At 39.8% G+C, this 25,501-nt stretch overlaps 1 protein-coding gene across 11 annotated transcripts in view; it reads right to left on the bottom strand.

Moving 5' to 3' along the window:
* The window catches only part of MEF2A (myocyte enhancer factor 2A), a 123,516-nt gene that overhangs the window by 43,950 nt on the left and 54,065 nt on the right, over nucleotides 1-25,501 (bottom strand). For 8 of the 11 annotated variants that reach the window (XM_033919918.1, XM_033919922.1, XM_033919917.1 and 5 more), the window contains 2 exons: nucleotides 12,034-12,171; nucleotides 3,222-3,444 (listed from right to left, as the gene is read on the bottom strand). In XM_033919918.1, coding sequence (XP_033775809.1) covers nucleotides 3,222-3,444; nucleotides 12,034-12,171 — 361 coding nt within the window. Of the gene's footprint in view, nucleotides 1-3,221; nucleotides 3,445-12,033; nucleotides 12,172-12,234; nucleotides 12,367-25,501 lie in introns of all 11 variants that reach the window. The other 3 variants (XM_033919925.1, XM_033919928.1, XM_033919929.1) reach the window with 2 other exon arrangements.

Below are 25,501 nucleotides of genomic sequence, written 5' to 3'. Positions count from 1 at the left end.
ACAAAGACACATGCTTCAAAAGGTGTAAGCAGCTTTTGACCAAGTACTCAGAGCACAGTGTCGGCTTTATCTGGTTTACAGATGAAAAGATATTTACAATAGCTTCACCGATTAACACACTGAATGATCGCCTGTACATGACTTCAACAACACTGAAGCGTGAAGTTAATGCCAAATGGCTTCTACAGGTCCACCCGACCTTCTACCAATCAGTCATGGTCTCGGTTGCAATCTAACTCTGATTCACAGATCTGTTCTTCATCGATCCTGAGGTTACGATCAATGGCACATACGACCTCTTGATGTGGAAGCTATTGCCAGCGATCCGTTGTATGTCAGGAAATTACTTTATCTTCCAAAAGGACACTGCCCCAACACATTGGGCAAAGGACACCATAGAACTGCTACATCGGGAGACCCCAGACCTAAACCCAGTTAACTACTGGATCTGAGAGCTGATACAGGAACATGTCTACCAGGCAGCAATATCCGACATCGAAGACCTTAAACAGCGCCTCATCTCTGTTTGGGCTGAGCTGAAGCACAGCGTCGTTGATAAGTCCATAGATCAGTGGTGGCCAAAGCTGAGGGCATGCCTTCATGCAAAGGCAGCACACTTCGAACATCTGTTTAATTGAAGCATTATTTTTTGACTTTACATCTTTCTGCAAGATATGCCCCAAAACGTTTTGCTGTCTTTTTATTCTGTTCACAATTCATTTTCACAAGGTAGTATTGTAATGCAGTGGGAAATATTTATGACATTTTATATCAATTTAATTCAGGACAAGACGCACTAAATTTTATATCAATTTAATTCAGGACACAACACACTACATTTCAATAAGAATCGGCTGAATTCTGTGGAAGATATGACAAAAAAAAACTGCACAACATTTTGGTGGGTTTTTTTTTCCAGTTCACAGTGTAATACACTTCTCCATCCCAATTCGCAGGTTTAGGTTTTTAAACCCAGAACCACCCCCGCCTCCATTCTGCCTCCCAGACCTCTCCACACCTTACCTGGAGGTCTTCTAGTGATGAAGCGGGGCAGGAGCGATCGTCCTACATTCCTGCCCCATGCAGAGCCATTCACAAAAATGACTGCTGTGAGTTCCTGTAGTCTCACGAGACTACAGCGGGAACTCATGGCAGCCATTTTTGTTCATGGCTCTGCATGGGGCAGGAGCGTGGGACGATCGCTCCTGCCATGCTTCACCGCTAGACCACCAGGTAAGATGTTGAGAGGTCCGGGAGGCGAGGGTGGGTCAGAACTGGTCCTAAAAGTTATTTGCGAGCTGGCTCTTCCCTTGACCCCACGAATAGTGAGGGGGGGGAAGTGTAATAATTATAAGAAAAAAATGCTGCTTTTAAATTCTGTGGGTTGGAGTCCCCTATGATACAGTTTCAGCATACTGGACTTTACAGCAACACTAAACACAGGTTCTGTGTGTATTCTGTTCATAATTATCTTTTATCTTGAGACTCTTCCCCTTTCACTAAGTTTTTTATTCTGTGTCCTAACAAAGCTTAGGTTTATTGGCCCAAAGGTCTGATAACTTTACCATCCAATATCTTTATATTTTAAGCAATTGATGATGTGATGATGCTATACTGTCCCGGTAGAACACTGCGTTCAGAAAATGCAATGTTCCTTGAAACATCAACTAAAGTGCGATATGCTTAGACTAGAGCAGCTGCTTTTTGTGTAATGCATTGATGGGGCAATTATGCCTATGTGCTGACAGATTGATATTTAAAAAAAACTACTGAAAACGCAGCTATTTGTATCTGCTTTCATTTAAGGAAAGATTTCTATTTGTACAGGCAAGAAATGTCATGAAGACTCCGTTTTTTATAACGTTAATTTTATGCCGTGTATGTCTAGATATAGACAGTATATAAATTTAAAAAATAAAATACATAAATATGAGTGCAATACAATCATTTCTACAAAAAAAAAAAAATTAAGCAATATCAAGAAAGGAACAAAGCCCAGAAGTCCAATATTCTTGTGCTGTGCAATATTATCTCACACCAATTAGAATTCACTGCCTCAAGGGAAATATGGCTTCAGGTCTTCTCAGCACATGTCCCCAGTGTTGCAGCAGCTGTTCAGGTTATACAGCAATATCATACATATTAAATCATACTGTTCTAATTATGTACACTGAAATGCTGTTCATGCTCAATGATTGTTATACTGAAAACAGTAGTATTTACTATTCACCTTTACAATTTCTAAATTTGCTATGAACAGAAAGGCAGTCCTTTTTAGAGAAAGGATGCAAACTGCTGAACAGCAGAGTTACTTTCCTGTAACAGGTGTGTTATCCGAGATATTCTCACATGTGGGTGACATCATCCACAGAGCCCGGTACGAACAGTGCAAAAAAAGTGTACTGTCACTTTAAAACTCTTTAGACTGCCTATGCCATGCATGTGCCGGTGCCTTCCCATATGATATTGGCTCATGGGACCAACAGTGCAGTAAAAATGTTAAGCAGCCAACTAAGGGTTGTGAGAGTATCTGCCTGCTGTCCTTGGTAAGTAACTGTGCTTTATCCTAGGACAAGAAGGCAATATATTCTCACTTGTGGAACTCCCTAGCTGAACCCAAAAGGGTGGCAGGAAGTTGGCATCTAATGAGAGAATAAAATTTCCCCTTGATCAAACAGATCATACAAAGTCCCAAAGTACTTGTATATATGAATCCAAGGAAAGTCCTGACTAGGATCCAAGTTTCAGCAACACAGTTGCCTTCTTCAGGGGACAAGTGACTGAAGACAAAAATATAGGATAAAACATACCGTATTTTTCGCTCTCAAAAAGTGGGTGGAAATAAAGGTGCATCTTAAGAAGCAAATATCCTCCCTCCCCCCCCAGTGGTACCTTTAAATTGTGGTGGAGGTCGGTGGAGGGCTGCCTGCTGATTATGACGGGGCCAGCAGCGCACAAGCGTGCTAATGCCTGGGCCTGCGACACTTCCTAATTGTGGTGGTCGCTGGTGCTTCGTTAGACGGCTGCCTGCTGATTGTCGATATGTCGGGGTCAGCGGCGCACAAGCACACACCACTTCCTGAATGGCTTCCAACAGTCCCACTTTCAAACCCTGAATGATCCAAGAAGTGAAGGACCCGAACAAAGGGCCAAACTCAAATCTTCGTAATCTGGCCATTGTAGTTTTTTTTGAAGAAGTTGAATTCTTACAAGTATATTACCTGCATTACCAACGCTTGGTGGTCTCTGAGGGACACCAGGGGAAACCACGTTTCGATGTAGCGTGGCTAGGGGTGGAGACAGCATGCTTGTATCTGTTAAAGATGCGCTGGCTACCAGTGAAGAGGTCACAAGAGAGCTCCCTTGATTACTGTAGGATAGGGCAGAAGGGTTTGACACTGGAACCGTAACAGACATTGAAAAGTTCTGGGGTGGTAAACTAGGCTGAAAACAGAAAGAATAGATTTTAAAAAGAAAGTATTAATTACAACTGGCAATATCAACAAGGTGGTCCAAGTACAGTTATGTCAAAATATTATGTTTATGTAGAACACAATGACAAAGAGGATTAAAGTCTGCCTGTATCAGGGGTTCTCAACCCAATTATCAGGACATACCAAACCAGCCAGGTTTTCAGGACACCTACCATGAATATGTATGAGATAGATTTGCATACAATAGAAACAGTACATGGAAAGATTATGTTTTTACCTTGCTAATCTTTTTTGTAAACAGGAATGGTAGTGGGTAAAACTCTCATTAGCCACGAGAGCTGTAGAGAGCCCACTATTTTGTATACATCCTCCCCCCCCCCTGTCGGTAGCAAAGCTTCTAGTGAGTCCTAGAGTGCAAACATAAGAGAGGGGTGCGGAGAAACTCCATGAAACCACAACGCAGCTTTTAAACTACAGTGGTGCCTCACACAACGAACTTAATTCGTTCCAGGAGCAAGTTTGTTATGCGAAAAGTTCGTTGTGTGAAACGCGTTTTCCCATAAGAATACATGTTAAAAAAAATAATTCGTTCTGCAGCCCTGTTGTCCCATAAGAATACATGTAAAACAAAATAATTCGTTCTGCAGCCCTACATTTCCCTCCCTCCACCTCACCTTATATGCAGAGTTTGCCAGCTTTCTTTTTCACCCAGCCGCACGATTTCAAAAAGCTGTGCACGCGCAGCTGCTGGAGTTGATCAATGTTCTCCTCTCCTGCAACTTCCGGTTTCCGGTTGCGTCAGAGGAGAAGATTGAACAACAGAGCATGCGCGCATGTGCTGCTCTTTGAAAGTGTGTGGCTGGCCGAAAAAGAAAGCCGGAAAACTCGGTATCTAAGGTAAGGTGGAGGGAGATGATGGAACACTGCATTCAGACAGGAGGGTGCTGCTGTTCCCGGCTCACATTAGGAAGCGGCGAGAGTAGTTCCGCCCCCCCCCGGGCCCCTCGGGCGACTTCGTTGTGTGAAACGAAGTTCGTTATAGGGAGCAAGACAAAAAGTTCGTTATGCGCAGCGTTCGCTGTGCGAGGCGTCCGTTATGCGAGGCACCACTGTACTACTAACCAAAACAAGGTGGAACAAAAGGAGTTACCTACCTGTGTGCCATCTGCATCAATCGTTCTGTTGGCCAGTATTTAAAATGAGCCTCTCATTTCTCTCCATTCCTGACTCAATAGGGCAGGAGATAGAAATAAGAAGTGGCATTGACAAGGGCTAGAGTAGTTGCTCGCACTGGCAAAGATTTTAAAGAAGTACGGGGGTGGTGAAGGGAGGGTGCAAGCGTGGCATGGGGAGTGGAGAGGTGTCGGCACCTCCAAGACAGCGCCCGGAGCAATCTGCCCCACCTTACTACGCCACTGGAAATAAGACATCTAAGTAGGCAAGTCTGAAACAGAAAGCAGGCTAGTATACATCTCACAGGGTGGGCATCAAGACTACCATTCCTGTTTACAAGAAAGAAGATTAGCAAGGTAAGAATCTAATCTTTCCTTCTTGTGCAACAGGACTGGTAGTCTTGACCAGCAGGATGCATCAGAGTAGTCCCAGGTTCCTAGGGTGGGTTAGATAAGAGGATAAGAGCCTGCTGTCAGCACAGAGGACCCAAAAGTGGTGTCCAGCCTGGCTGATACATCCACCCTTTAAAACTTAGTAAACAAGTGGAGGTTAGGCCAAGTGGTCGCCCTGCAAATCTCTGCAGGTGAGACTGCTCTAGAATCTGCCCAGGATGATGCAATGCTGTGCGTGGAGTGTGATGCGCCTTCAGTTCTATTGTAAACTGTTGGCCACTTCCAATATAGGTAGAAGATATAGCCATCCTAATCCATTTGGATATACAGTAGTCACAATAGATGCCAGTTTTTCCCCGACATGCCTGAAGAGGTGCTGAGATCTGCAAAGCGGAAGAAAAACTTCATTGGAATATTTTACCTGATGGTATTCAAACTTGGGAAAAGGTAAAACTTGGGCTTCAGTAGGTTATTTCATTGTCCTTCTCTTTTTAGTTCAGTACTCTGCTTTTTCAGCAAAATCAGTTTAGGCAATAGTGTAGCCTTTAGAATCTCTGTTAGGGTTTTTATATAAAAAGTGTTTAGTCTAGATTAGAATTTTAGGTTGCATTTGAGAGCAGATTAGGGCACAGATAGCAGTTAAGGAAAGTCTTTGTTTAGTGTTTATTTCCCTCCCACCCACTCCTGGACTGATCTCTGATTTATAAGCTCTTGAACCAATTAAAAGGCTAAAAAAAGTAATTAGCTAATCTCTATTAGCTAGCAATTAACTCTTAAGAAATTGTCTAAGAAATCTTGGAAGGGTTACCTACCAATTACAACTTTACAAAATAATAAAAATTAAACATTACCATAGCTCAACATAAAACTAGCAATCTTAGCGGACCTTAGTGTACATTTTCCAACTCTCATAGCAACTTAAATAAATCACCAATATTAAGGTACAGGCTGCAGTCCAGAAGCAAGATGGGGGTTACCGGTTTTTTGCACTGAGTGTCACATGTTCGATTATCTCCCGGTTAGCGAGAGGTCTTATGTGTGTGCTCAGTACAAAGAGCTCCTAGCACTCAGGGAACAAGTCCAATCTCTTGAATCTAGAACAAGAAACTTGAAGGAGCTGAGAGAGACAGAGAGGTACATAGAGAAGACTACAGGGATGGTGTAGGAAAGTCCACCTTCAATCTGACTGCCTGTGCTGCCTTGGAAGAGGAAGGTCTTCTTAAAAAGAGCAACACCCTGATGAAGTAGGAGGCAATCCTGTAGCCAGAACCTGCACACCAGGGTATGCAATGTTTTCAGGGGCTTCTGGTCAGGAGGGAAGGGTTAGGATGGCCATTATAGTGGGAAATTTGATCATTAGGCATGTAGATAGCTGGGTGGCTGGTGGACGTGAGAATCACTTAGTCACTTGCCTGCCTGGTGCAAAAGTGGCAGACCTCACGCATCAACTAGATAAGATTTTAGACAGTGCTGGGGAGGAGTCTGCTGTCTTGGTACATGTGGGTACCAATGACATAGGGAAATGTGATAGGGAGGTTCTGGAGGCCAAATTTAGGCTTTTAGGTAGAAAGTTAAAATCCAGAACCTTCTGGAGCTTGGCTGCTGAGAGAATGGCTGCATGATCAATGCTCTCCCTATTCCTGCTCTTCTAATAGTCATCAGCAACGATTTTTAAAAACCTTTTTTTCTGGTTAATCACTCTCTGACTTAAGGATTATACCATAACTTAAAAAAAAAATTAAAAAAAAACCAACCCAAACCAAATTGGAGACAGCTTTTTCGGCACCTACTGGATCAGGAGCAAAAAAACTTAAAGCAGATCCTCCAACACCTTCTAAGGTGCCTTTACCAGCAGAGACTGAAGATTTCAATACCCAATTAATTGGAAAGCTACAAAAGATACAAGATATTGTACAAGGAAACACTGAAAGACTTAACTCCATCCAAACTGAAGTCAGTAATCTGTCACAAAAGTTGACAGTTTGCTCTATCAGAACAGACCAGCTTGAAGAAAGAGTTTCCACACTTTAGGATGATATGATTCAAACAGCCGCTGACAGGAAACTTATTAAATAACTGGTGAAAGATCTAGAAAATGCTGAAAATTTTAGTAGGAGGAACAATTTTCGTATTTTGGGATTTCTTGAGGGATTGGAGGGAACAAATATTATTCAATACCTGGAAGAATTCTTACCTTAGTTTTTATCCCTCAAGTTCACCTCTCCTTTTGAAATAGAGCAGGCTCACCACTTGCCATCTTATAGACCAAGTAAACAGGGAGGACCAAGACCTATCATAGTCAGGATGTTAAGGCATCAACAAGTGATATATTCCATTTATTAAAAAAGGAGGAAGGAAGACCGAACAGCAACCAGCATGGTTAACGAGTTAAGTAAAGGAAGCTATTAGATCCAAAAGAGAATCCTTCAGAAAGTGGAAGAAGGATCCGACTGAAAATAATTGTAAACAGCACAAAGAATGGCACCAAAAGCCTCCAACCAGATTTTAAAAAACCTGAAAATAAAAATTAAACATGAGCAAAACAGATAGTTTCCCTATTACTCTCTAAAGGGGGTAGGGCTCATCTCAGAGTGATGGGAAGGAGTTGGAGCATGTAAACAAAATAGTGGGTTATCTACAGCCCTCATAGCTGAGGGTTTTACCCGCTGATCAAGACTACCAGTCCTGTTGCACAAGAAGCAAATTTCATGCATATTGTGATAGATTCCTCTACCAATGAAGGCCCTCAAGGTCTATAACAGTTCCTGACTTGAACACATAAACATAGAAATCCAGTTTCTAGGTTAGGATGAATGTAATCGCAAGTCCTTCTTACTTAGATCAAAAGAAAAGTTCAGGTGCCTCTTAACACTTCTTTTCATTATCCCCAAGCACACTTCCACTGTCCAAAAAGAAAGTCTCCTAAGGCTGAATAAAATATGCAAATGTGGTCCCACTTAACAGCTTCTGGTTTTAAATAGCTTCCAAGGAAAGATATTTTATTGTTGCATTCAACAGAAGTCTCTTTTTATATCAGTTTATTCCAGTATTCCCTTTAAGCTATTAGCTTCATTTTTAAATAAACCAAAAACTCTCTAGAAAGAACCAGATTCTGACTTTTAAATAGTCCTTGGTCTCCAAAGTATTTGGATGCACTCTTGCACCCTCTAAGGTTTTCAGTCTTTAACACTTGTTTGGCCCCCTCCTCGCAAGCCTAGGGCTCAAACCTCTAGCAGATTCCCACCTTCATTACTTCAAAGTCTCCTAAGCACAGGCTTATTTTCTGCTACAGCACAGGCTTATTTTCTGCTATAAAGGGGGAAAAATATCCCAATTCATAGTAAAAACCAATTCATGCAGCTTCTTTAGATTTACTTTTTCTGTCCTCTCAGAAAAGTACTGAGAAGTTAACAGTGTTTTTCTAAGAGTACAGAAAAAAAAGGAGAGCTAAAGAAGCTGCTTAATACATAAGTGTCTACATATACTATGAATTGGGGATTCAGTTATCCACCTTCATTGCTTCTGGGTCCCCTAGTTGGATGGGGGCTGAGTCCTAAGTCCATTGGTTCCCCTCCTACTTCACCTGAATCCATGGGCTGGGGATAAACTCTTTCCTTCCTCCTCTCCTCTGTCCCAGATTCTAGGGGTTTTAAATCCCTCTCACCTCATATCTTCAATCGTCATGGCAACCTGTCTTTTTCTTGAACTTTCTTCCTTTTTCTTTGAGGAACTCTGTGCTCAGAAGCTGGTCATGCCCTCTACTGGCCTTTGGTTTAACTACAGAGAAGTTATCTATAGCAGGGGTGTCCAACCTGCGGAACGAGGGCCACATGTGGCCCAGTGAAGTATTTTGTGAGGCCCCGGTCGAAGGCAATGCAGTGTTTTCCTCTGCTGCCCCCGGATGTTTACTGTCTTGCCGGCTCCCTCCTCTGTCTTGTTGCAGCGTTTGCGTGTTTGTGCGGCCCCAAAAACATTTTTTTCAGCCAATGCGGCCCAGGGAAGCCAAAATGTTGGACACCCCTAGCCTATAGTATTGTCTTTTGGCCAAAACTGATGTTTAATGAACTCTCTCTTCAGTGAAGACCTATTACCTACAGTCCTTTCCTCCATATAATTCATTGTGGATATCTTGAAAATTAAACTGGCTCGGTGTGTCCTGAGAACTGAATTGAGAACCCCTGGTCTATATGATATTATCTGCAAAAAACAGATTCGTCTCTCTAACAGAGGGTGGACATAAGCAGGATACTTGAGAGATTTTTGGTCAATCATGTTCATTCTTAGCTGACTACATTCAGTTATGGTACTCTTGGTGGAATTCTGCACAATACAGACACAGACAGCAGCAGCTTTGCTCCTCTCCTCTCCCTCCAGGGTGCGGCAAGAGGAGGAAGAAGTGAACTGCTGCACAGCATGTCACTTCCTCCTCCTGTGCCAGCTGAGATCTGACTGTTTAAGTAAACTGCAGAATTTTTCCTGAATTCTCAATAATGTTGCCCAGAATTCTGCCAGAAAACTGTATAGATATTTTTAAACACCGGGATATTATAAAACTGTCACCACTATACAGGGGCTAAGGGAAACTTAACCCAGAATAGCTTGTACAGTGTTTTGACAATCCAGTTGGCAAAATGCATTTTACATAAAGCAAAAGTTAAGTAATGTGAAGAAAGAGCTGACAAACTTGCACTGTTACAAGCACCTGGCAAAAAACAACAATAACAAAATCAATTAAAGTTGACTTATTTTCAATTCATTTGGGAGCTAAAGTTAATCTGAAAATTGAAATGACATATACTTGGATAAATCTAATATTTATCGATTTATGCTACCAACAGAGGTGATTCATCCACTTAGTTCTGTATATAAAGCTCACAGTTAAGAGGTTTCAAAACTAGACTTTTAAACAAGGGTTGGATGGGGGTGAGGTTAAGATGAAGGGGTTATCCTTGCACCAAAGAAGCTGCATTAATGGTAGTATAATCCATATTTCAAATGATTAAGAATGTTTTAAAAAGGAACAGGTTCAAAGCATCAGCAAAAAGTTCAAACAAGCCCAGAACTGTAAGCAAAATATAGCAATAGAAGTTTTAAAAAATGGTTAGTAATGGTTTGCTCAGTTCAAAATCTGGTTATTAATACAGCAACAATGATACTTTCTGATGGCATGCCCTGTGATTATCCTGCTGGTTCCAAGGGTAAATCAAGGTGCCATAAAGGGGGTGGGGGAAGGTTTGATAAAACTCCCCCCCTTAGCCTTCTACAAAAAAAAATCTCCTCTCTTTCCAAACAACTCGCCACCATTTTTGCCTTCATACACTCTATGTGAGCTGAATGTGACAGTAAACGTTCTAAGCCAACTTCTAATTTGTAAAATATTAACAAACTATTAAAGCTATTCTTATTTTAGGGGGAAAAAAACACTCTCATTGTCTATTCACAAATTTCAGTCAGAACTGAATCAAAAGGTAAGAGAAATTGAACCATTAGGCTGATGAATTCACTGCAGCTTTCTCAAGACATTAAGGGCGCTCGAATGCCCATAGGGATTTAATGGGCACTGAAGCGTTTGCCTTGTGGCAGTCACTACTGTGGTTTTCTAAAATGGGGCGGGGGAGGGTAAGTGTTTCATGCAGTATTGATGTTTATTTATACAGAATTTTCTACTTTTCTTATCTCTAGCCCAACTTTATTTTTAAAAAACATTTTCTAACAAATTCTACATTCCTACATCTCAAACAGAAAATATTTCTTGTAGTAAAATGTTTTAAACAGGATAGATAAAAATTGATGATTTTTTTTTTAATGCGATTTAAATCAGACTTATTTTTATTTAAATTGGATTTTTTAAATAAAATACTTTGAGGAAAAGTCTATCTAAAGATGAATATCCATGAGCATCTATTTGCATACAATGAAAGTAGTGCATGCAATTAGATCTCATGCATATTCATCGGGGAAATCCTGAAAACCCGACTGGATTGCGGCCCTCGAGGATCGACATTTGACCCCCCCCCGATCTAGAGGTATCACATATGCTTGGTTTTGCATTTTTCAAAACTGTGAATTTGTGTCTGCAGAGATAGCATGCTTCTTCACAGCAAAAATGTTATAAAATATACAGAGTTGAGAAAAGACAAGCCCCCACTGTTCCTTTGCAAATCGATGTACACAGAATCAATCCCTTACCTCTTAAGTGTTAAGTTTATATATACAAGTGTGAGGAGCTAAGTGTGAGGAAGGAGGGACAAGCAGTAAAAATGAAACCTTCTAAGCAGAATACTCCACAAGTCTTGGGATCTTTGTTTATATATTCTCTCTTTGGAGGAGAAATTCTAAAATAATAAAAGACTGTAAAAAAGACCCGGTTTGGGAATATTTTAATGAAGTTCCTCTACCAATGGCTAAAGCAGACATGTGTGCAAAATGCAAACACTGTGGCCCAAATGAAAAACATCATGAGAAGTGCTTTGATGAAGATGACAAAAGGAACATGTTTGAACAGGCAGGATCTTCCGCTTGGTAAATGTTTTGATTTCATCATATTTCTTAAAGACTGCCTTGAGGAACAGTCATATTTGAGCAAAAATATATTTGCTATTATTGCATGTTACAGTCATTTTGATACAGTTGTCATGAAAAACCAGAGTTGAAACAAGCAAATATTCCTTTGTTGGGCAGTATTGAGTGGCAGTAAGTACAATGAGAAAACCATGATTTAAGTCTGACTAGTGATTTAATTTGTGATTTAAATCAAATCCACCCTGTTTTTAACATGCCATATCTTTGGCTGTGGTACTGGCCCAGGAGTCTCAAATGCCTGATCCCTGAAGAGTACAATCACTGTGGTTTTTAGGACAACCTTAGGGAATACAATGGAGCCAGTGGGCATACAGATCTATCTAATATACTATCATTAGGCTTGTGACCCTCAAGGACTGGCATTTGAGACCCCTGTGCTAAGTAATATAATGAAGGCTTCAAATTCTACTCGTGCACAAGATAACAAGCACAAGACATACATCAGTACTCACTGTGATTTTATGATTCCGCATCATATTATCAAACTCCTCATTAATTTTTTTATATTTTTCTTCTGTATGTGGTGTAAGTACATATGAGCTGTCAGGATCTGGGCTGTCGCACCCTCTGTGCTCCTTCTTGTTCAGAGCCTAAATAATGAAGTTAATAAAAAGGATCAACACAGAAAAAAAAAGATTAATTAAAGTACTTACAGGGCCTCGCTTGAAAATAAAATCACTATCTTCAGTTAGTTTGCTGAATCTGTCCTCCGAGAGTGGACTGTGCTCATAGAAATCGTCAGCATCAGGGCTGTCACAACCATTAAGGCCTTTCTTTCTTAAAGTCTGAAATACAATTGGAAAATTCATACACACATCATACTAGTCATAATCAGCTGATTGTTTCTGCAAGCTTCAAATGAATGAACAGAAGAGTCTGCTCTGTAAAATCAAACCTTCTAAGAGAGCTGATGTGAACAGATAAGCAGCCTCATCCTACAATCTCAAGCACCTTTATCCAAACACTGTTCTTTAACACAGTGGTTGCCAACCCTGTCCTGGAGGACCACCAGGCCAATCAGGTTTTCAGGATAGCCCTAATGAATATGCATGGGGCAGATTTGCATGCCTCTCACTTCCATTATATGCAAATCTCTCTCATGCATATTCATTAGGGCTAGCCTGAAAACCCGATTGGCCTGGTGGTCCTCCAGGACAAGGTTGGGAACCAGTGCTTTAACAAATAAAATGGTAAAAGTTAGCGTAAGGGTCAAAATAATAGGAATAAGTAGAGAAAATGAGCCCAAACGACAGGAATGGGAAGCCATCAATTCCCATAAACCTGCTTGTTACACAGTTCTTTATCAGTCCAATAAAGAGAGAATACAATGTTCTCTTAGGCTTTCACGGCTGGCGTCATGATTGTAGAAGGTTTCTGGGTCTCGCAATGTCTGTGTAGAAAGAACTGATGTTTCATCCCTCAGCATGATGGATGAAATGTTGGTTCTCTCTACACAGACGTGGCGAGACCCAGAAACCTGCTACAATCAGACAGTACAATGTTTAAATGCTTGAATCACAGAGTATCAAGTCTTATTAAATGGATACATGGCCACTATAAACAACTTATTATATTCATAACTTTAAATTATAAATAAATCATGGCATTATTTTACCAGGGTGATATGATGTGAAAGTCATGCCACCATCCACAATGGGCATACCTGTGAAGTCCTTATTTATGCTTTTCCATGTTTTTATTTCTATTTCCATTAGAGCGATTTACAATAAAAAAAATTGCAAATTAATTTACTAAACAAGGACTATTTAACTGGATTTAATATACATATTACATCTATATAACCAGGTTTGCTAATAGGTCAATCAGAGGATTTGTCGGCCTGAGACTTAGCACTGTAAATCCAAGTAATGAAATTAAAGACCAAGTTATATAATACGAAAAAAATGTCACACAAATTGCAAAGGGACCTTTTACTAAACTGAATTAAGCAGCTAATGCACAGCAAACAGTAATATGGGCCTGCACCAATGTTTGCTCTAAGAACTTGATGTGAGCAAAGATTTTTCTTCACAAGTAATTGTCTTGTGAGCACTTCTTACAGATAAATACACAGACATGCAGACACACACACACACGTGTGTGTGTGTGTGTGTGTCTGTCTGTCTGTCTGTGTGTGTCTGTGTGTGTGTCTGTCTGTCTGTGTGTCTGTCTGTCTGTGTGTCTGTCTGTCTGTGTGTCTGTCTGTCTGTGTGTCTTACGTTAATACCTTTCAAGTATTTGAACTTCTGGATCATATCTCCAGGCATTCAAATACTTGAAAGGTATTAACGTAGAACAAAATCTATTCCATAGAAAGGATGCATGGTCTTGCATTTCTCAAAACTGTGAATTTGTGTGTGCAAAGATAACTTACTTCTTCACAACAAAAATGTTATAAGATTTACAGAATTGAGAAAAAGACCTTAGCCCAGAGGTGGAGCTGCTTCCATTGTATGCAAATAGATCTCATGCATATTCTTTGGGGAAATTCTGAAAACCCGACTTGATTGTGGCCCTTGTTTCCAACTCCTGCCTTAGCCCCATTGTTCCTTTAAAAATTAATGTACATAAAATCAACTTGGTAAATGTTTTGATTTTATCATATTTCTTAAAGACTGTCTTGAGGAATTTGTCATATTTGAGCAAAAATATGTTTGTTATTTTTATAGCATGTTACCATCATTTGATACAGTTGTTATGAAGAAATAAGAGTTGAAACAAGCAAATATTCCTTTTTGGGCAGTACTGAATAGCAGTGAATACAATGAGAAACCACGATTTAAATCAGTCTTTCCTTGATTTGATCAAAATCACTATTTTAATCAAATCCACCCTGCTGCTAGATGGTCCAAGTACCCAGGTGTGACAGAACAATGGCACAAATGCAGAGAGTGTACTGCAAATAAGGGAGAAGGGAGAGCTGGTGGGTAAGGTGAGATGCTGGATATGGAGAGAGGGGGGCAGCACTGCTATAGGTTTGCCTACATCTTCCAATATTTTAATTTGCTGACAGGCCAAGAGTAACAGAATGTTAACACACTGGCCTACACAGGATTTTTTTAGCAGCAACCTCAGTTTCATACTAGTCAACATCATGCAGATAACTACTATTGTGGCTTATTCTTTAGGGGCTCTTTAAGCACTGATATGCACTAACATGTGCTTATTGCAACACAGAAGTGCTTATCATAGGGTATTCTCTGACGTTCCACAGTAATTTGTACATATGTTCATATTTCCAACATGCTAAAAAATAAAGTTTATTTTTTAGCACTGTGGGGTGGGCTGGGATAGAGAATAGGTGTGTTCTGTACTAATTAGCACAGCTACATAAGAATGAAATACATACACACCTAAAAATAACAGAGAAGCAGCAAAGTACATGCTAAGCCAGTTTTGTTAGCTTGCATTTTAGTGTAATCTGGTTTCCTCATGTTCATTCAGAGGCATTTTTCATCATACAAGCAGTTGTTTATTATTTCTATTGTTTATGCAATAGCACGTTAACACAAATATTTGCTATATTGTTGTACTGCTTATATTTAAAACAGTAACATACACCAGATAAAAAGTTCTCAACAGTACTTTACTACTATGGACTACTTGTGCCTTTGCTGCAAAGAAAAGTTTTCAAAATGCAATTGTGCTTCATGAAATACTGAAAGGTCACAGGCCGTCATCCGTAACGATATAATTCCATCTCCAGTTACTTGGCATCTGTTGTGTACACCACAGACAAGTGCCTGGACATCCCACTAAATTGTGATCACTAAATCAGCACATGGGGAAACAGGTGAAACTTTCTCAGACACCTGTCACTGCACTGATCTCTCCTGGTCTGACCAATCAGGTGGACCGTTTCCTGGCTTTGGCCATACATGGTCCTGCTGTGTGTGACTCTGAAGGTCGGATGCTCTTATCCTCCTGACCCTTTTCAACAGCTCAGGCTGCCAATTCTGTGCAGTCTGATATCAGCTGGGAAAATGCTAACACTCACTGCACTGGAAAGCCCAAAGAATTTGATTAGGTTATGAATCTCTGCTTCAATTTTTTTTTTTTTTTTTTTGCAAGCATGGAAAAAGGGTGGTAACTTAGGAAAAAAAAATAGTATGAGCAGCAACTCTGAATTAGAAGTTTCTAAAGCTTGAAATTCATTAGGAGGCACCTTTCTTGAACTCAATTTTTTCCTATGAATTTAATTTCTTGTTTTCACACTTGCAGATAGTGAAAAATGAAGTTCAAGTTTAATTTATTTTAGATAGCGAAGCAGTTTACAATTTAAAAACATTCTTTGGCTAGGACCCTCAACTGACCCACGCTATACTCCAAGGACTACAGTAGACGATACAGACAATCCTGAATCTTAGGAGTAGAAATTGATAACCACCTATCCATGAAGAGCCACGTACAATCAATAGTAAAACAATCTTTCCTTGTGATGAGAAAGCTAAGACAATACTTCAAAACAGAGGCTTTCCAAATTTTAGTGCAATCCCTAATCCTATCTCGTCTACACTACTTTAATGTAACACTAGTTCTTTGCTCTAAATCAGTGGTCTCAAACTCAAACCCTTAGTGGGGCCACATTTTGGATTTGTAGGTACTTGGAGGGCCGCAGAAAAAAGTTAATATCTTTCCTTTCTCAAAACTGACATTTCAATTACTATATTGAAAATAAAATCATTTTCCCTACCTTTGTTGGCTGGTTACTTTATTTTTCTGTGCTTTTAACTGTTTCCAGGGCCTTCTTGTCCTTTGACTGTTTTTCTCTCCGTCTTCACTTTCTGTCTTGCATCCATCTTTGGCATTAACTTAATATTCAATTTTTCTGCTTTCTTTTCAAAATCTACGTTACCATATCTTACCTTCCCTTCTATCTCTCTCTTCTTCCGTCCCTATTTCCATGGTCTGACATCTTTCTTTCCTTTCTCTCCCTACCTCCTTCCTTACTTCCTTTCCCCTGGTCTGGCATCTGTCTCCTTCCATCCCCCAACTTTTTATTTCTTTCACCCTGTCCCCTTCTTTCTTTCTCTCTCTCTCCATGCCCCCTTTCTTTCTATATGTCTGTCTTTCTCTCTCTCTCCGTGCCCCCTTTCTTTCTTTTTTTTCTTTCTCCATGCCTCTTTCTGTCTGTGTCCTGTCTCCCTTCTTTCTTTCTTTCTGTCTCCCTGTCCCTCCCCTTTCTTTCTTTATTTCTCCCTGCCCTCCCCCAAGCCACCACCATTGGGGAACAGGCCACCACCGCCGCAATCGGGAACAGGCCAGCGCCGAGGTCTTAGCTCTCCCTGCTTATCTTCCCCAGTGCGGGGCCGACCAATTCTCGCCACCCGACGTCAATTCTAACGTCGGAGAGGAAGTTCCGGACAAGCCAGGCAGCGATTGGCTGGCCCGGAACTTCCTCCCCGATGTTAGAATTGACGTTGGGTGGCGAGAATTGGTTGGCTCCAAGCTGGGGAAGATAAGCAGGGAGAGCTAAGACCTCGGTGCTGGCCTGTTCCTGATTATGGTGGCTTGAGGGAGGGCAGTGAGAAGGGAAGGGAAGGGAAGCAGATTGGGGACCCCTGCTTTAGGCGAGCCACAGTCACGGTCTGTTCGTGATTGTCCTCTCCACAATTGGAAAACTTGTGAAGTGGAGAGGACAGATCGCGGGCCACAAAATAGTCCCTGGGGGGCCGCGTGTTTGAGACCGCTGCTCTAAATCATTGATATCGTGTCTACAACTTGTTTAAAATGCAGCAGTAAGACTCATATATGGACTATGGAAATCGGAACATCTATAGCCCTTACTATATGAAACTACATTGGCTGCCCATAACTGCAAGGATCAAGTTTAAATTAGGCATTATTACTGCCTTTAAGATCCTGACATGCATTGCCCCCAATTACTGTTCTTTCCGTAAATTAGTTAAGACCACTGTGTTTGACAAATTTATTACTTAACATTGTGATTCTCTTACTGACCGTATTTTATAATTTATTTTACTCTTTGTATTTCTATGGTAATGATTGTACTTTGCCGATTGTTCAGCTCTTTTTTTTTTTTGGAAACCGCCTAGAACTCTTGGTAATGGCGGTATAAAAGAATAAAATTATTATTATTAACAACAGAGTTGGCCATCTTACTTCAGGATGCCTCCACCAGAAATCATTTCCACTTAAAATTCCAAGCATGCAATAATATAGGCAAATTACCCTATCCATTCAAAATGAATTAGCAAAAGGCTGGAACCAAACACCACTTACACTATGATCTTGTAACCACTACAATTCACAGATTCAGAAATATTTTAAAAGCATTTCTTTACCAAGACAGGGAGCCAACCCTGAAGTAACTGAAATGGTCATTGTAAAAGCACATTTCTAGACTAATGCAACTCCTGGGACTTAACGATGAGCCAACAATGACCTATTTGAACTTGTACCTATGTCCTAAATGTATTAATAGTTGTACAGATCTAGTAACGCTACTGAATGTCCAGGTCAAACTGTCCATTGTAATTTCCTGTGTATAACCCGGTTTAGCATAACATTTGCATCATCCCAATTAAACAGAAAAAAGAAACTAAACAAGACTAGAGAGAATATAGGTTAAAACAGAGGGAAAAAATGTATTCCCGAAAAGGAGGACATAGTGGTGGAACCTAACAGCTTTCAAGGAAAACAAAGCTGAAAGCATGCTTCTCCTTGCACTGGCACAATGAAAACACACAGGCCATTTTTTTTTTAATGTTTAAATTTGTATACAGGAAGGATTCAGCTTGCCTAGTTAGTGTTTTCATTCTGATAACAATGGAGGTTAACCCTGTCATGACTCATGAAGAAGGAAAACAACTCAATATCTCCAGTTTAAGCTTCTGGAAGTCTTCACCGCTGCTATAGACCACTATTACAGATAATTTGGAAAGCCTGAGGGTTTAAAATCCATGGCTGTCTCCTTATCAGCAAGGCACAAACTGTCACTATGTGGACCAGCTACCATAAAAAGCATTTTTTCTGGTTCTTTATCACTATCCAACAGCCCAGCGGTAGAAAAGTTTGTTCTGTATGGCTGCTGCTAACAAGTGGAATGCTCTAATCTGTTAACAAGGCCAGGCGAGGCCTGTGGGAGACAGGACAGCCTTCGTTTTCTCACAGACTAGAACCCAACGTCGATAACAGACTTCTTGGTCAACAGGAAAAAAAAGCCCTCGTCGAAAAGGTCAGAGCTGTTGTCAGCTGGGACTCCGTTTTTGTGCTGGCTCTTGAATCTGCATGCTAACGGAAAACCAAAATCCTAGGGAAGAAGAAGCCTAACGAGCAGTTTTTTCAGCCTTAATTAGATTATATTTGGGCAGCATTACTCCCTCTTTTTAGATGTGCAGCATTTAGTGTTTCAATCAATCATTTTTTTTTTTTTGGCACTAATGAAGTTAGCATTTTTTTGGTGTCCTTTTTAACACTTCATAGTGTTACTTCACTCTATTCACGAGGGCAGTTTTCAACACAATGGTCGTTTGCTTTTTCACAGTAGTATGTCCCAGCTTAGCTGTTCATCAACATTATCATTATTTTTGATATTTTACATATCATTTGCAGTATGTATAATGGTTCATTAAACCTGATAACTGAGGTTCAGTCACACATCAGGTATGCTTTTCACTTGCTTCTCTCTATTTCATGCTGGGGTTTTTTTTTTAACCAATGAAAACAAAAACTGTGGATACAGATGTTCTGGAGATAATTTATTAAACACTGACATAAAAAACCATGAAAATTCAATTTAAATAAAGTACAATGATAAAAAATATTGTGATAAAAATCCAACCGGACCCTACACGGTCCGTGTTTCGGCATACACGCCTTCCTCAGGGGTCCAATGGTTTGCAACCTCACATATAAAGAATTGGACTGAAAACAGTCTATTGTCTTTAAACATGTGAGCAAAGAACACCGCAGACAAGCTGAAGTATCCAAAAAAATGCTAAGGTGTTTTTTGGGTTTTTTTAAATCAGTTTTGGCCTGATTCTGGAAGCAGCACTTGTCACAGCAGACGCTGTGTCCAGAATTGCTTTTTTTTTTTTAAACCCTACAGATGCCTTAAATTTAGGCCAACATTTTGAAGGTCTACATTTAAAGCGCAGGTCTCACACCTATGGTGGCACATAGGGACACCTATGGACGCCCTAAGACCACTTCTGGCGCAAACCACGCCACCAGCCTCAGGCATCCCTATGCGCCTCTGTAGGCATGAGACAGGTGCCTAAGAACAGCGCCTGCATTTTTTTTTTAAACGCGCTTCCTGATTGGTTCATTAGAGACCTGAAGGACGCCTACCGCTGCCTACCTTTAGGACGCCGTTTGGAGAATTTAGCCCTTATGTTTACTTGATCCTTGTAAGATGGTGATTCATTGTTTTAAGTCATTATGGCTTATTATTTTTTTAATTATTTTATTTATTGAAATTTTAACATACTTCACAAGACTATGCTCTTGTTACAAGAAAAACAGATGGAAAATACAAAATTAGCAATTTCACTGCTAAACTTAAAAGAAAAAGAAGTCAATCTTTCTTAGACCACTAAATCAGGAGGAGAAAAATAAAGAGTGAACAGAAACTCCAAAAGAAGGAAAAGCAAAATCCCCCTATTCTAACTCTTCCCAGCTTTAGGTTTTTCAAGTCTAAAAAAGCTCGCAATTGACCTGGAGTATAGAAGACATATTTTACTCCCAGATATTTTATTAGACATTTGCATGGGTATGTTAAAAGAAATGTTGCCCCAAGAGTCAATGTCTCAGCACGCATAGCAAGAAATAATTTCTTCCGCTCTTACATAGCTCATAAGAACATAAGAATAGCCTTAATGGGTCAGACCAATGGTCCATCAAGCCCAGTAGCTCGTTCTTACGGTGGCTAATCCAAGTCACTAGTACCTGGCCAAAACCCATGGAGTAGCAATATTCTATGCTACCGATACAGAACAAGCAGTGGCTTCCCCCATGTCTTTCCCAATAACAGACTATGGACTTTTCCTCCAAGAACTTATCCAAACCTCTCTTAAAACCAGCTACACTATCCGCTCTTATCACATCCTCTGGCAACGAGTTTCAGAGCTTAACAGAGCTCCCTGCTGTTCGAATTCCCGAGAGTTCAGCCCCCAGAATCGGAGTTTCCCCTGCTTTCACTTCTGCGCAGGGTTTACCCAACAGGACCGCAAGCTGAGCAGGGTGCAGCGGCAGGATGGCTCCTGGAGGAGAGAGAGGTATCTCCAGCTCCAAGTCTCCTGCCACTCCTCCAGCAGAAGAACGCACGAGCAAACTTCCAGGTACTCCTCGGGGGATTAAAGAAGGCGGCTGTAAAATCGAGAATTGATCCTTGCGTGGGGGTAGATGTCCTCACTGCAGCGGGTTCGGGATGAACACTACCCTTCCATTTAGAATGCGGCTTCTTTAGAAATTTTATCAATAGAAGAAACACTCCTGATTTCTGATGTTATCAACGCCGACTCCAAGCTGCCGCCATCCTATTCCTCCTCCTCCTTGATTATTATGGCTTCTTATTAAGTACCTTGTGAATGGTCTCTGTTTCATTTTAAAATTATGGTTTAAAATTATGTTTTCTGTATGCTTATTTCAGTCAGCATGTTGTGTTATTGCCTTAGAGATATTTAATGCTGCTATTTTTATGCTCTATTTCATAATTTAAGCTCTCTTTTCTTTATATCATTTACATGTTTTTTATATTTTTATAATTTACATGTTTTTAGACTCCTCATGTAGGCCTTGTGGCTGAAACAATTCGTGTTGAGTAGTTTTTATCTACAATAATCATCAGATTAAAGAGTTGTTTTATCTACAATTAATCATCTGACTAAGCATCCGTCTCCTTTGCCAATTGTCTCTACCGCTGTGTTTTTGCATTTTTGGTGGATTTTTCTCTGGGAGGCATCATTAGCATTGCATATAATTGGGATGAGGAGGAGGATATCGTCTGCATAAGACAGAAGGGATTCATTGTTGCTGAAGTTAATATGGCTCAGGGAACTCATGAAGAGGTTATTAAGTACTGGGGGTAGTGGGGAATGCCACAGAAAGCTTGCCAGCTTTTGGAGAGTACTCCATTTCCTCCTTTCAGTCTTTAAAACTGGCATGAAATTCTCTCTGCTAAATCTTCTATGTTGGCTTGGACCTGGCAAAAAAATTCTTGCATTTTCTGTGCTGCAAAGCCATTGCTCCTTTCTCTACATTGCCACAGAAATATTTAATTGCCTCATTACCGTTCAAGCCTCAGTAACCCCACGGTAGCTTTCTGCATCAACTCTTCATTCTTGTTTGCCAATATTTGCACATAAAAAATAAAAAATTCTGTGAAAACTCTGATGATTTTTTTTATTGGTCTATTTTCTAATTACATATTTATATGTAGAATTCTACTGTAGTAAGATCAACTTTCTGTTCCTCATTTTGGTCAGTCTTTGGTCTAGAAAATGGTATACAAACGGATTTAATACATATATTAAATTGAGGGAGCTGACACCAAGAAAATAAGCTGGAGGTCTTCCAGAACTTTGACTTCTATGGTCATAAATCCTGAAGCCAATGCAGCATATGCTGCAGTGTGTATATTTCCTTTACTTGCCCTCTGCCAAAAAGTGAAATCAAAGGACGAAGTCTGTCGAGAAGTAACGAGAAAAAGATGTTCATTCTGCAAAAGACACTTACAAATATTATGTCCATAGTTTTACGGACAGGAAAAAGACTACCATGGACTATTTATGCTGCTTGAGGTTTATGAAAAGACCACTTGGCGTAGCCAATCTAATTGCTCACTTCCACTGCGTCTAGTCAGACATTATTTAAGGCTGGTCATTTCTCTCTCAGATACTTTTTGTAAGTTAAAAGTAGAGCTGTACTGAATATTCATATTCAATTTGGCCCTGAATAGTGCCCCAAATATATCATTTCTATTTGGCTGACTAGTAATTTAAATTTGAATACAACATAAGAACATAAGAGTTGTTGCTGCTGGGTCAGACCACTGGTCCATCGTGCCCAGCAGTGGCCCTATCAGAGTCTAGCCTTACCTACGCACATTCTAATTCAGAAGGAACTTGTCTATATCCTAAAGAAATAAATACATGTTGCTTCTTTTTGATTTATTTGTTATGTTAAAGCCTGCTGCCCATTATTTGTATTCAGCCCAATAATATTTTTCATTATTTGGATTCGGCTGAATCGTAAAATATACTATTTGGTACAATTCTAGTTAAAAGCAAGATTCCTAAAATTATTTCCTTTGTACACTTTGGAGCAAGTTTTGACAGACCTGAAAACTACTATAAGACACCAGAAGTCAGTCTTTAAATTCATATTTCTTAGTCAACACTCTACAAAGACCCAGGACACGGACACTCCTTAGATCACTTTGACACAGCATGCTAGAATTGCATGCTTTCGAGTCTCTGAGAAAAAGTGACTCAAATCACCAGAAACAACAAAATGAGATTTTAATTAATTCTGTTAGAGCAAACAATTTGTAATACAACAGTCCAAAGCCCATCCTTTCATGTATTAAAAAAAAAAAAAAAAAAAAGTTACAAAGGTTCAAACATATCAAGAGGTCTCTGTAAGCAGTCTGGAAAAATTACTCTCAACAACATTTTGGATCCTTTTCCCCAGAGAAGGTCTCAAATACTGTTAAACCTAATAAGCACAGGATTCAAATAATCACCACATTATATCAATCAAAACATGATATATCAACATCAAAAACAGAACAGAAATATCTAGATAGTGTTCAGTGTAAAGTGCTCAGAACCACAACCTTTGTGCTATAATTGTGAAATAAGCAGAGGTTGCTACCGGGACCAGCATAGCACCATATGGTTTTCCATTGATGGGAGCGATACGGGACTAGACAAGTGCTGCGATGGTCCCAGTAGATTGGCTTATACCATAGTCACATACAATATCCACTTGTGTTTTCTTTTTTGTTTCAATTAAAAGAATGATTTCATGTTTTAAATCTAATGTTATAGAATGAGACTTTGTAGCAGACTTCTCAGCCATTTTGATACTGTATCACCGACACGCCATGCGCCTTGTAGGCGGAGCCTGCATGTCCGTTATAGCTGAACAAAACTACAGCTAAAAGCGGCTCTGGGGACCAAATTGTTTGTCCATTATATGCGAAATTCTGTCATAGGTGAGTCCGCTATAGACGATATTCCGTTATAAGCGAGTCGGTTATAACGAGATGATACTGTAGCTAGTTTTAGCAAGTGGAAAACTAGGAAATACAAAATTTGCTGGCTATTGGATAGATTCCAGCCTTTGGAACACAATACAGCTTTTGCTAGCTAGACAAGTGAGGTACAGCAGGAACGCTGGCTGATAAGCTTTCAAGCTCCGAGTCTTCCTGTTATGCTTCCATGGAAGATTGATGGGTAACAGTGGGATATAATGTAACAACGAAAAAATTGCCAACCCCTGCAACTTCTGAGCTCCTATTACAGAAACCTTTTAATTTCTTAAATATTTTATAGAAGACTGCAAGGGTAGGTAATGGGTTCTAGAGGCGGATCATTTTAACATGATTGCACAGCACATGGAAAAGAAATACAGTTGCTATAAATGAGCTGCTCACTATACTTCCACTGGTTTGGAATATATGGCACAGGGTATAGCTTTACTATATTTAAAAGCGATTTACACTTGAAAAATAATCATTTCTTTTGGGTGTTAGCCCAAAACAAATTGTATCCATACTGACATGTGCAGTTTAGAAATTGATATTAGTGCTAATAAAAGATTTAACAAAACAAGTATAAGCCTAGCAGACCAAAAATTAAAGACACAGAAATGCATCTCAACAGATGCAAGAGCAGTCATATCGTTTTTTTTTAAAAAAGCATTTATCTAGCAACTTTACCATGTGCATTTTAGAAGATCTTTCCAGGCACTATAAAATTTTAATTTTTGCCAAGGTTGATAAAAACTGGATTTTTGATTTAAATCATTTTTGTATTAAAATCGGATTAAAAAATAATAATAATAAAATGTTTTGAGGAAAAATCTATCTAAAGGTAGTTTTCTATTTAAAATACTTTATAGTCCAAAAGTTATCCATCATGAAATAAGGACTAGTTTCTAAATTATGTAGCATGAGGCTGTATATTCATGACATATATAATTTTTTTGTAAATGAATTCCATTAATCCATTTATACGTCATAGGCAATTTTTCTATCTACTGAACGTACGCAGGTAGGGCTAGTCTCAGTTAGGGCGCTGGTCTCTGACCAGCGAGCCGCCGCATGAGCGGACTGCTGGGCACGATGGACCAATGGTCTGACTCAACAGCGCCAATTGTTAAGATATTACCACAGATGCTTGCTTTTGGATTTCTCAAAACTGTGAATTTGTGTTTGCAAAGATATTCATCACAGCAAAAATGCTATAAAAATAGAGAGAAAAAAGACCTTAGTCCCATTAATCCTTTGCAAATCAATGTTTCTTTTCAGATTATTTCTTCCAGTAGGAAGGTAATAGCTCCCTCCATTAGTAATACAGTCAATCTATCTTTGAGTACAGGAAGGGTTCAGGATAGTCTAAAAAATTTAAATTGAATCAGGTTGGGCAGACTGGATGGGCTATTCGGGCCTTTATCTGCCATCATCTACTATGTTACTAAGCAGTGTTTCTCAACTCGGTCCTGGAGTCCCCCCTTGCCATTCAGGTCTTCAGCATATCCACAATGATATATACACTGCCTCCATCGTAAGCAAATGAAGACCTGACTGGCAAGGGGGGACTCCAGGACCGAGATGAGAAACGCTGGTCTAAATTAAGTAATTACTACTCCTATTAGTAAAAAGAATGTCTGAATGTATTAAATACATAAGCTTTAGACCCACTTCTAATCTGTCACTAGTAGCGAAGACTA

Source organism: Geotrypetes seraphini, chromosome 14 (genome assembly GCF_902459505.1).
Source record: "Geotrypetes seraphini chromosome 14, aGeoSer1.1, whole genome shotgun sequence".
NCBI classification, from domain to species: domain Eukaryota; kingdom Metazoa; phylum Chordata; class Amphibia; order Gymnophiona; family Dermophiidae; genus Geotrypetes; species Geotrypetes seraphini.
The sequence above is the reverse complement of the archived record's forward strand: the minus strand, read 5'-3'. Positions and strand labels throughout refer to the sequence as shown.